Raw genomic sequence first — 12,500 nt, 5'->3', positions numbered from 1 at the left:
GTGTCTCTAACAAGACGTGTCTCTAACAGAACGTGTCTCTAACAGGACGTGGCTCTAGCAGAACGTGTCTCTAACAGGACTTGTCTCTAACAGGACGTGTCTCTAACAGGACGTGTCTCTATCAGAACGTGTCTCTAACAGGACGTGTCTCTATCAGAACGTGTCTCTAACAGGACCTGAGGTGTCCTCTTCATCATGGCTCATACCAGATCCCATCTAATGTTCTCCAGTTCGTTCAGGAACCTCTCCGGGCTAAAGGCCCTCTAGGTTCTCTGGGCAATGATTTTAGGACGGGTTCTAGGTCGCTCTGTTCTCCTGGAGACAGCAACACGGGGGGGTCTCTGAAACCAAGAGCTGGAGAACCAGATCAGGGTTATTAGTGTAAATAGGATCAATACATCTAGATGGTAAACATCCTGTACTAGTACTAGAAGTTCTAGTGGGTTGATACATTAAGTAAGAAAACCCAAAGGTTCCGTCACAGATCAAAGTTTATTCTTCAGAGGACAGGTATCAGATAGACAATCAGTATTTAGATCCTCCAGTCACTTTGTCCAGCACATATACGTTTAGAACATAAAGCTTTTAAATACTCTGTCCTGGCACCAGGTGGCCGATAAGAACTCTTGGTTCTAAACATGGAAGTGGTACCTGAAAGCAGAACCTTTCATGAGGTCACGTCTCCGTTTGACAGGAAGAGGATTCTCTATGTAAAGGAACCTGTTCCCATCCTGTCCATAAACTGGACCTCCTGGACCAAGTCCAGAATGCTGGACGGAGACGTCCTGCAGGTTCTACTACTCAGAACGATGTTGGTTCTGCTCAGCAGCTAAACCACGAGGAGCTTCATCGTCATTTCATCACATGAGGGGAAGTGAAAGAGGAAACTGTGGTCCGGGTAGAGTAAGGTCCTGAACGGATCCTCGGTAGAGTAAGGTCCTGAACAGATCCTCGGTAGACTAAGGTCCTGAAGGATCCTCGGTAGAGTAAGGTCCTGAACGGATCCTCGGTAGAGTAAGGTCCCGAACGGATCCTCGGTAGAGTAAGGTCCCGAACGGATCCTCGGTAGAGTAAGGTCCCGAACGGATCCTCGGTAGAGTAAGGTCCCGAACGGATCCTCGGTAGCGTAAGGTCCCGAACGGATCCTCGGTAGAGTAAGGTCCCGAACGGATCCTCGGTAGAGTAAGGTCCCGAACGGATCCTCGGTAGACTAAGGTCCCGAACGGATCCTCGGTAGACTAAGGTCCCGAACGGATCCTCGGTAGAGTAGGGTCCCGAACGGATCCTCGGTCGAGTAAGGTCCCGAACGGATCCTCGGTAGAGTAGGGTCCCGAACGGATCCTCGGTAGAGTAAGGTCCCGAACGGATCCTCGGTAGAGTAAGGTCCCGAACGGATCCTCGGTAGAGTAGGGTCCCGAACGGATCCTCGGTAGAGTAAGGTCCCGAACTGATCCTCGGTAGAATAAGGTCCCGAACTGATCCTCGGTAGAATAAGGTCCCGAACGGATCCTTGGTCGAGTAAGGTCCCGAACGGATCCTCGGTAGAGTAAGGTCCCGAACGGATCCTCGGTAGAGTAAGGTAGAGTAAGGTCCCGAACGGATCCTCGGTAGAGTAAGGTCCCGAACGGATCCTCGGTAGCGTAAGGTCCCGAACGGATCCTCGGTAGACTAAGGTCCCGAACGGATCCTCGGTAGACTAAGGTCCCGAACGGATCCTCGGTAGAGTAAGGTCCCGAACGGATCCTCGGTAGAGTAAGGTCCCGAACGGATCCTCGGTCGAGTAAGGTCCCGAACGGATCCTCGGTAGAGTAAGGTCCCGAACGGATCCTCGGTAGAGTAAGGTCCTGAACTGATCCTCGGTAGAGTAAGGTCCTGAACTGATCCTTGGTAGAGTAAGGTAGAGTAAGGTCCTGAACGGATCCTCGGTAGAGTAAGGTCCTGAACTGATCCTCGGTAGAGTAAGGTCCTGAACTGATCCTTGGTAGAGTAAGGTAGAGTAAGGTCCTGGACGGATCCTCGGTAGAGTAAGGTCCTGAACTGATCCTCGGTAGAGTAAGGTCCTGAACTGATCCTTGGTAGAGTAAGGTAGAGTAAGGTCCTGAACGGATCCTCGGTAGAGTAAGGTCCTGAATGGATCCTCGGTAGAGTAAGGTCCTGAACTGATCCTCGGTAGAGTAAGGTCCTGAACGGACCCTCGGTAGAGTAAGGTCCTGAACTGATCCTCGGTAGAGTAAGGTCCTGGATGGACCCTCGGTAGAGTAAGGTCCTGAACTGATCCTCGGTAGAGTAAGGTCCTGAACTGATCCTCGGTCGAGTAAGGTCCTGAACTGATCCTTGGTAGAGTAAGGTAGAGTAAGGACCTGAACTGATCCTTGGTAGAGTAAGGTAGAGTAAGGTCCTGAACGGATCCTCGGTAGAGTAAGGTCCTGAACGGACCCTCGGTAGAGTAAGGTCCTGAACTGATCCTCGGTAGAGTAAGGTCCTGAACTGATCCTTGGTAGAGTAAGGTAGAGTAAGGACCTGAACTGATCCTTGGTAGAGTAAGGTAGAGTAAGGTCCTGAACGGATCCTCGGTAGAGTAAGGTCCTGAACGGACCCTCGGTAGAGTAAGGTCCTGAACTGATCCTCGGTAGAGTAAGGTCCTGAACTGATCCTTGGTAGAGTAAGGTAGAGTAAGGTCCTGAACGGATCCTTGGTAGAGTAAGGTAGAGTAAGGTCCTGAACTGATCCTTGGTAGAGTAAGGTAGAGTAAGGTCCTGAACGGATCCTCGGTAGAGTAAGGTCCTGAACTGACCCTCGGTAGAGTAAGGTCCTGAACTGATCCTTGGTAGAGTAAGGTAGAGTAAGGTCCTGAACGGATCCTCGGTAGAGTAAGGTCCTGAACTGACCCTCGGTAGAGTAAGGTCCTGAACTGATCCTTGGTAGAGTAAGGTAGAGTAAGGTCCTGAACGGATCCTCGGTAGAGTAAGGTCCTGAACTGATCCTCAGACTGCATCAGAATATTAATAAGTTCAGGGATTCAACTTTACTGGTCGTCTTAGTCCATAGTACACACCTCAGGTACTACAATACTATGTGAAGTACAATCTACTTCAATATCTTGTACCATAAGTTGTTTTGTCATCATCAAGAAGGTTCCGTCACACACACACACACACACACACACACACACACACACACACACACACACACACACACACACACACACACACACACACACACACACACTCTGTCCAGGACTCTGTCCAGGACTCTGTCCAGGTCTGGAGGTGATGATCAGCTGATCAGACCCCCTGCTGGCTTCAGAGAGACCGTCCTCCTGTGGACCTCAGTGTCTTTTCATTTCTGTCCAGAGAAACAATCAGCTGTCTGTCCTTCATACGGAGCAAGTCTTCCTGGTCTTCTGCTCTCCTGGTACTGACCAAGTCTCTGGGCGCGCTCAGTCCCAGTCTCTAGAAAACTCCACTGACCAATAGATTAACGTGTCACCTGGTCACCTGGTCCACTGACCAATAGATTAATGATGATCTTCCTGAACCCTGTGTGTGTGTGTGTGTGTGTGTGTGTGTGTGTGTGTGTGTGTGTGTGTGTGTGTGTGTGTGTGTGTGTGTGTGTGTGTGTGTGTGTGTGTGTGTGTGTGTGTGTGTGTGTGGTTCAGGTGTAAGTGTAACCTGCATGCGGCGCAGTGTGTGTTACGCGATGCGACGCTGCAGTGCGACTGTGATCACGACACCAGTGGACAGGACTGTGAGCGCTGCGGACCAGGGTTCAACTCCCGTAGCTGGAGGCCGGGATCCTACTTGCCCCTGCTCAAGGGCACCGCCAACACCTGTATGCACACACACACACACACACACACACACACACACACACACACACACACACACACACACACACCGTTTCAGTAGTTTCACTATTTATTTTCTCCATTTTTGTGTTTTTTTTAGGTGAAGTTGACAAAAAAGAAACCACAACCAGTAAGTAGCACATACCTTCTGTCAGTACCTGTACCTGTACCTGTACCTGTACCTGTACCTGTACCTGTACCTGTACCTGTACCTGTACCTGTACCTGTAACTGTAACTGTGTGTCAGTGGTGTCATTGCTTGTCAGTGTTGCATCATGGGACAGTTGGTTTCGGTTCATCCTCGATCCTGAAGAGCATCACTGCGTTAAATGTGAAAATTGTAAATCTGAATTGATCAGTGAATTCCCAACAGTCCAAAAAACAACCTGACAGACGAGCTGACAGTCGTTCATGTTAACGAACTGACAGTCGTTCATGTTGACGAGCTGACAATCGTTCATGTTGACGAACTGACAGTCGTTCATGTTGACGAGCTAACAGTCGTTCATGTTGACGAACTGACAATCGTTCATGTTGACGAGCTGACAGACAAGCTGACAGTCGTTCATGTTGACGAGCTGACAATCGTTCATGTTGACGAGCTGACAGTCGTTCATGTTGACGAGCTGACAGTCGTTCATGTTGACGAGCTGACAATCGTTCATGTTGACGAACTGACAGTCGTTCATGTTGACGAGCTGACAGTCGTTCATGTTGACGAACTGACAATCGTTCATGTTGACGAGCTGACAGACAAGCTGACAGTCGTTCATGTTGACGAGCTGACAGACAAGCTGACAGTCGTTCATGTTGACGAACTGACAGTCGTTCATGTTGACGAACTGACAGTCGTTCATGTTGACGAGCTGACAGTCGTTCATGTTGACGAACTGACAGTCGTTCATGTTGACGAGCTGACAGTCGTTCATGTTGACGAGCTGACAGTCGTTCATGTTGACGAGCTGACAGTCGTTCATGTTGACGAACTGACAGTCGTTCATGTTGACGAACTGACAGTCGTTCATGTTGACGAGCTGACAGTCGTTCATGTTGACGAACTGACAGTCGTTCATGTTGACGAACTGACAGTCGTTCATGTTGACGAGCTGACAGTCGTTCATGTTGACGAACTGACAGTCGTTCATGTTGACGAACTGACAATCGTTCAAGTTGACGAGCTGACAGTCGTTCATGTTGACGAACTGACAGTCGTTCATGTTGACGAACTGACAATCGTTCAAGTTGACGAGCTGACAGTCGTTCATGTTGACGAACTGACAGTCGTTCATGTTGACGAACTGACAGTTGTTCATGTTGACGAACTGACAATCGTTCAAGTTGACGAGCTGACAGTCGTTCATGTTGACGAACTGACAGTCGTTCATGTTGACGAACTGACAGTCGTTCATGTTGACGAGCTGACAGTCGTTCATGTTGACGAACTGACAGTCGTTCATGTTGACGAACTGACAGTCGTTCATGTTGACGAGCTGACAGTCGTTCATGTTGACGAACTGACAGTCGTTCATGTTGACGAACTGACAGTCGTTCATGTTGACAAGCTGTCAGTCGTTCATGTTGACGAACTGACAGTCGTTCATGTTGACGAACTGACAGATGAGCTGACAGTCGTTCATGTTGACGAGCTGTCAGTCGTTCATGTTGACGAACTGACAGTCGTTCATGTTGACAAGCTGTCAGTCGTTCATGTTGACGAACTGACAGTCGTTCATGTTGACGAACTGACAGATGAGCTGACAGTCGTTCATGTTGACGAGCTGTCAGTCGTTCATGTTGACGAACTGACAGTCGTTCATGTTGACGAGCTGTCAGTCGTTCATGTTGACAAACTGACAGTCGTTCATGTTGACAAGCTGTCAGTCGTTCATGTTGACGAACTGACAGTCGTTCATGTTGACGAACTGACAGTCGTTCATGTTGACGAACTGACAGACGTTCATGTTGACGACCTGACAATCGTTCATGTTGACGAACTGACAGTCGTTCATGTTGACGAACTGACAGTCGTTCATGTTGACGAACTGACAGACGTTCATGTTGACGACCTGACAATCGTTCATGTTGACGAACTGACAGTCGTTCATGTTGACGAACTGTCAGTCGTTCATGTTGACGAACTGACAGTCGTTCATGGTCTCATACAAGTTGAACCAGGGTCAGTGGAGGTTGATGTCACTGGACCATAATCTGCTCCCAGATTCAACCAGGAGATTTAATCCCTCTCTGGGCTGAGCGGTGGGGGTGGGGCTGAGCGGGGGGCTGGGGGGTGGGGCTGGGGGTGGGGCTGAGCGGTGGGGGTGGGGCTGAGCGGGGGTGGGGCCGACCCGGGGGGGCCAGAAGGGATAATCCTTTGGGAGGGAAGGTTCAATGATGTCCTCTCAGGCCCCATTTAGACGGCAAGTGAAAACATCGTTCTGAAAACAGTGTCTGTTTCCACGGCAACGATAGAAGCATTGAAAACGATGTAGTTATTATGTCATCATCATGGCCACTGGTGGCGCTGTCGTTAGTTTTAGTACTGAGAGCACACACACACACACACACACACACACACACACACACACACACACACACACACACACACACACACACACACACACACACACACACACACACACACACACACACACACACACACAAACAATGAGCTCTAAACCTTAACAAGGAGAACGCAGACATTCTAGTGGACAGACCAGCAAGTTGGATTGTTATTATGGTGACTGTCAAAATAAAAGTACCAAGTTGGATTGTTATTATGGTGACTGTCAAAATAAAAGTACCAAGTTGGATTGTTATTATGGAATCTGGACTGGGAGTCATGATGCCACAGAGGACACTTTCTTCTGATTGGCTCTTCTGAGCATGTGCAGAACTACTGGTTACTACCAACATGGTGACCATAACTTCACAGGACTGGAGTGTTTTCAAAAAGTTGTGTTTCCACTGCCTCTCAGCACTGTCGTCATGGAAACAGACACACAAACGTTGTTGAGTGAAGGTTTTCCGTTTTCACTTGGAATCGTTGGGCCTTCAACCAACACAGCTTTACAGCAGTTCTGCTCTGACCTCTGACCTCTGACCGGTGACCTCTGACCTCTGGTCTGTGACATGTGACCTCTGGTCTGTGACCGGTGACCTCTGGTCTGTGACCTCTGACCTCTGGTCTGTGACATGTGACCTCTGGTCTGTGACCGGTGACCTCTGGTCTGTGACCTCTGACCTCTGGCCTGTGACATATGACCTCTGGTCTGTGACCTCTGACCTCTGGTCTGTGACATGTGACCTCTGGCCTGTGACATATGACCTCTGGTCTGTGACCTCTGACCTCTGGCCTGTGACATATGACCTCTGGTCTGTGACCTCTGACCTCTGGTCTGTGACATGTGACCTCTGGTCTGTGACCGGTGACCTCTGGTCTGTGACATGTGCGCTCTGGTCTGTGACATGTGACCTCTGACCTCTGACCTGTCACAGCGTCGCTCACTACAACCACTCACCTGTTAAGCAAGCTCACTGTGACATCATCATCACACATTGGCTCCGATTGGTCGGATGGACAGCCACTTAAACTGCTGGGGTCCCCGCCAGAGAGCGTTCTGGGAGGACAGATGGTGTGTGTGCTTAATCAGGGTAATCTGATTACACACACACACACACACACACACACACACACACACACACACACACACACACACACACACACACACACACACACACACACACACACACACAAGGTTGTAGGATGTTTCTTGAGGATTCTGGTTCCAACAAGTCCTATAAGATGCAGCACTGACAGGAAGTAGAGCCGCGAGTCGGTCTGTAGACCAGAGAGCAGCTGGACTCTCAGGGGTCAGGAGGGTCAGAGGTCGGGAGGGTCAGAGGTCAGGAGGGTCAGTGGTCGGGGGGTCAGGCGAGTCAGAGGTTCGTCAGGAGGGTCAGGGGTTGAGGGGTCAGGAGAGTCAGAGGTCGGGAGGGTCAGTGGTCAGGGGGTCAGGAGGGTCAGAGGTCAGGAGGGTCAGAGGTCAGGAGGGTCAGTGGTCGGGGGGTCAGGAGAGTCAGAGGTTCGTCAGGAGGGTCAAAGGTCAGGAGGATCAAGGGCCGAGGAGTCAGGAGGGTCAGAGGTCAGGAGGGTCAGGTGTCAGGAAGGTCAGAGGTCAGGAGGGTCAGTGGTCGGGGGGTCAGGCGAGTCAGAGGTTCGTCAGGAGGGTCAGGGGTTGAGGGGTCAGGAGAGTCAGAGGTCGGGAGGGTCAGTGGTCAGGGGGTCAGGAGGGTCAGAGGTCGGGAGGGTCAGTGGTCAGGGGGTCAGGAGGGTCAGAGGTCAGGAGGGTCAGAGGTCAGGAGGGTCAGTGGTCAGGGGGTCAGGAGGGTCAGAGGTCAGGAGGGTCAGAGGTCAGGAGGGTCAGTGGTCGGGGGGTCAGGAGAGTCAGAGGTTCGTCAGGAGGGTCAAAGGTCAGGAGGATCAAGGGCCGAGGAGTCAGGAGGGTCAGAGGTCAGGAGGGTCAGGGGTCGAGGGTCAGGAGGGTCAGAGGTCAGGAGGGTCAGAGGTCAGGAGGGTCAGTAGGGTCAGGGGTCAGGAGAGTCAGGAGGGTCAGAGGTCAGGAGGGTCAGTAGGGTCAGGAGGGTCAGAGGTCAGGAGGGTTAGAGGTCAGGAGGGTCAGGGGTCAGTAGGGTCAGAGGTCAGGAGGGTCAGAGGTCAGGAGGGTCCGAGGTCAGGAGGGTCAGGAGGGTCAGGAGGGTCAGGAGGGTCAGAGGTCAGGAGGGTCAGTAGGGTCAGAGGTCAGGAGGGTCAGGAGGGTCAGAGGTCAGGAGGGTCAGGGGTCAGTAGGGTCAGAGGTCAGGAGGGTCAGTAGGGTCAGAGGTCAGGAGGGTCAGGAGGGTCAGAGGTCAGGAGGGTCAGAGGTCAGGAGGGTCAGGAGGGTCAGAGGTCAGGAGGGTCAGAGGTCAGGAGGGTCAGGAGGGTCAGAGGTCAGGAGGGTCAGTAGGGTCAGAGGTCAGGAGGGTCAGGAGGGTCAGAGGTCAGGAGGGTCAGGAGGGTCAGGAGGGTCAGGAGGGTCAGAGGTCAGGAGGGTCAGGAGGGTCAGGAGGGTCAGAGGTCAGGAGGGTCAGGAGGGTCAGGGGTCAGGAGGGTCAGGAGGGTCAGGAGGGTCAGAGGTCAGGAGGGTCAGGAGGGTCCAGCTCCAGCAGAGTTCAGATTGTTTGAAGATTCTAAAGAGACAAAACTCTTTTCTCTGACAGCTGCTGGCGCTTCATCAGGTGGAGACACTGACACTACTAGTACCACGAGTACTACTAGTACTGATACTACCACTACTGACACTATGACTAGTACTGACACTATGACTAGTACTGACAGTATAACTACAGATATTACTGATACTACTACTGATACTACAACTGACAGTAATACTCCTTCTGTAACTGACAGTATAACTACAGATATTACTGATACTACTACTGATACTACAACTGACAGTAATACTCCTTCTGTAACTGACAGTATAACTACAGATATTACTGATACTACTACTGATACTACAACTGACAGTAATACTCCTTCTGTAACTGACAGTCTTACAACTATAACTGAAAGTAGTACCAGTGTAACTGGCAATAGTACTACTACAACTGACAGTAGTATCACTGTAACAGACAGTAGGATTATGGTAACTGACAGTAGTACGACCATAACTGACAGTAGTACTACTATAACTGATACTAGTACTGCTGTAACTGACAGTAGTACTACTACAACTGATACTAGTGCTAATGTAACTGACAGTAGTACCACTGTAACTGACAGTAGTACTACTACAACTGATACTAGAGCTACTGCAACTGACAGTAGTACCACTGTAACTGACAGTAGTACTACTACAACTGATACTAGTGCTACTGTAACTGACAGTAGTACCACTACAACTGATACTAGTGCTACTGCAACTGACAGTAGTACCACTGTAACTGACAGTAGTACTACTACAACTGATACTAGTGCTACTGCAACTGACAGTAGTACCACTGTAACTGACAGTAGTACTACTACAACTGATACTAGTGCTACTGTAACTGACAGTAGTACCACTACAACTGATACTAGTGCTACTGCAACTGACAGTAGTACCACTGTAACTGACAGTAGTACTACTATAACTGACAGTAGTACCCCTGTGACTGAGAGAAGTTCTACCCTAACTGACAGTAGTACTACTATAACTGAAAGTAGTACCACTGTAACTGACAGTAGTACTATCATAACTGACAGTAGTACTACTATAACTGACAGTAGTACCACTGTAACTGACAGTAGTACTACTACAACTGACAGTAGTACCACTGTAACTGACAGTAGTACTACTACAACTGACAGTAGTACAACTGTAACTGACAGTAGTACTACCGTAACTGACAGTAGTACTACTATAACTGACAGTAGTACTACTATAACTGACAGTAGTAGTTCAGATGGTACCAAAGCTGTTGCTGGTACCTTCACATCCACCCTTAGTCCTACTACCACTACAAACAGTACTATGACTACATTTAGGTACACGTTGAATACAGATGCAGTCACTACTAGAACTACAACTGACACATGGAGTTTTACTGAAACCACCAACACATTGACTACACCCAAAAGTGGCAGTAGTTTTCCACCATACTTGACGAGTACTGGTGGTGCTGGTGACTTTCTTGAATCAAACCTCGACAATACCACAACGTTTACTGCTGGTACTGTAGATTGTACTCAAGTCAGTGAATCTCTCACCAGCACTAGAGCTTCCAGTGTACTTCCAGGTGTATTCAGTACAGCAGGACCAGCAGTGGACACACCTCCACCCAAGAGTCCGGGTCTGGAGACTGGGGACTCCACTACCACCAGAAACAGACCTGGAGGGGGCAGTACTGACTCTGAGGTGTCTGTCTCTGACACAGTGACTCCACCCCCTGACGGGACTGCTCGCACCACTCTGGTGACCAGTGTGGTTCCTCCTCCACCCACAGCAGGACCTCCTCTTCCACCCAACCCAGACCAAGAGCTACCCAGTGAGACGACCCCCACCAGAGAAACTCCACCTACCGACTCCATCCCCTCTCGTCTGGATGGAAATACTTCATCTGCTCTGTCAGACCTGCCAACTGCAGATGTACCACCACTACCTCCTGATGTACCACCACCACCACCACCTGATGTACCACCACCACCTGATGCACTACCACCACCCGATGTACCACCACCACCTGATGTACTACCACCACCTCCTGATGTACTACCACCACCTGATGTACCACCACCACCTCCTGATGTACCACCACTACCTCCTGATGTACTACCACCACCTGATGTACCACCACCACCACCACCTGATGTACCACCACCACCTGATGTACCACCACCACCTCCTGATGTACTACCACCACCTCCTGATGTACTACCACCACCCGATGTACCACCACCACCTCCTGATGTACTACCACCACCTGATGTACCACCACCACCATCTGATGTACCACCACCACCTGATGTACCACCACCACCACCATCTGATGTACCACCACCACCATCTGATGTACCACCACCACCACCATCTGATGTACCACCACCACCACCATCTGATGTACCACCACCACCACCACCTGATGTACCACCACCACCACCTGATGCACCACCACCACCTCCTGATGTGGCAGCTACACCTTCAGATGTACGGCTTTCTGAGATACTTCCTCCAGATGCAAAACCTCCAGATTTACTTATTCCCTATGAGCCTCCACCTCCACCTCCACCTGATGAAACCCCCCCGGATGAACCTCCACCTGATGAAACCCCCCCGGATGAACCTCCACCTGATGAAACCCCCCCGGATGAACCTCCACCTGATATACTGTCTCTTGATGTACCTCCTCCAGATGTACCACTGGAACCATCATCTCTGGATACATCTCTTCTTGATGGATTTTCCCCCATTGAGCCTCCTCCAGAAGTACCAGCTCCAGAAGTACCAGCTCCAGGAGTACTGGCTCCAGAAGTACTGTCTCCAGAAGTACCGGCTCCAGACGAACTGGCTCCAGAAGTACCGGCTCCAGAAGTACCGGCTCCTGAAGTACCAGCTACAGAAGTCCTGTCTCCAGAAGTACCGGATCCTGAAGTACCGGCTCCAGAAGTACTAGCTCCAGAAGTACCGGATCCTGAAGTACCGGCTCCAGAAGTACTAGCTCCAGAAGTACCAGCTCCTGAAGTACCAGATCCTGAAGTACTAGATCCTGAAGTACCGGCTCCAGAAGTACCAGCTCCAGAAGTACTAGCTCCAGAAGTACCGGCTCCTGAAATACCAGCTCCAGAAGTACCGGATCCTGAAGTACCAGATCCTGAAGTACCGGCTCCAGAAGTACTGGCTCCAGAAGTACTAGCTACAGAAGTACCGGCTCCTGAAGTACCGGCTCCTGATGAAGATTCCTCTCTGGTCTTTGATCCAGATGGAGCCGGTTCTCCAAATGGCCCCCCTCCTGATCCTTCTCCACCAGATGTCTTTCTTCCAGAACCTGAACAGGTTCCGTCCTGGAGCACACCCGGACCTTTAGCGGCGGTGCCCCCTGTGGAGAACCCTGGTCCTGATGGAGCTCCTGTAAAGTC

The 12,500-nt window shown here is 50.5% G+C and overlaps 1 protein-coding gene across 1 annotated transcript in view; it reads left to right on the top strand.

Moving 5' to 3' along the window:
• Positions 1 to 12,500, top strand: part of ntng2a (netrin g2a) — a 27,411-nt gene that overhangs the window by 11,550 nt on the left and 3,361 nt on the right. The window contains exons 6-7 of the mRNA XM_080467238.1: positions 3,659 to 3,831; positions 3,948 to 3,977. Of these exons, the coding sequence (XP_080323364.1) occupies positions 3,659 to 3,831; positions 3,948 to 3,977 (203 nt within the window). The remainder of the gene's footprint in view (positions 1 to 3,658; positions 3,832 to 3,947; positions 3,978 to 12,500) is intronic.

This window comes from Lipophrys pholis, assembly GCF_963383615.2.
Source record: "Lipophrys pholis genome assembly, chromosome: 7".
Taxonomy (NCBI): Eukaryota; Metazoa; Chordata; class Actinopteri; order Blenniiformes; family Blenniidae; genus Lipophrys; species Lipophrys pholis.
Note: the sequence above shows the minus strand (reverse complement) of the source record. Positions and strands in the feature narration are given on the sequence as shown.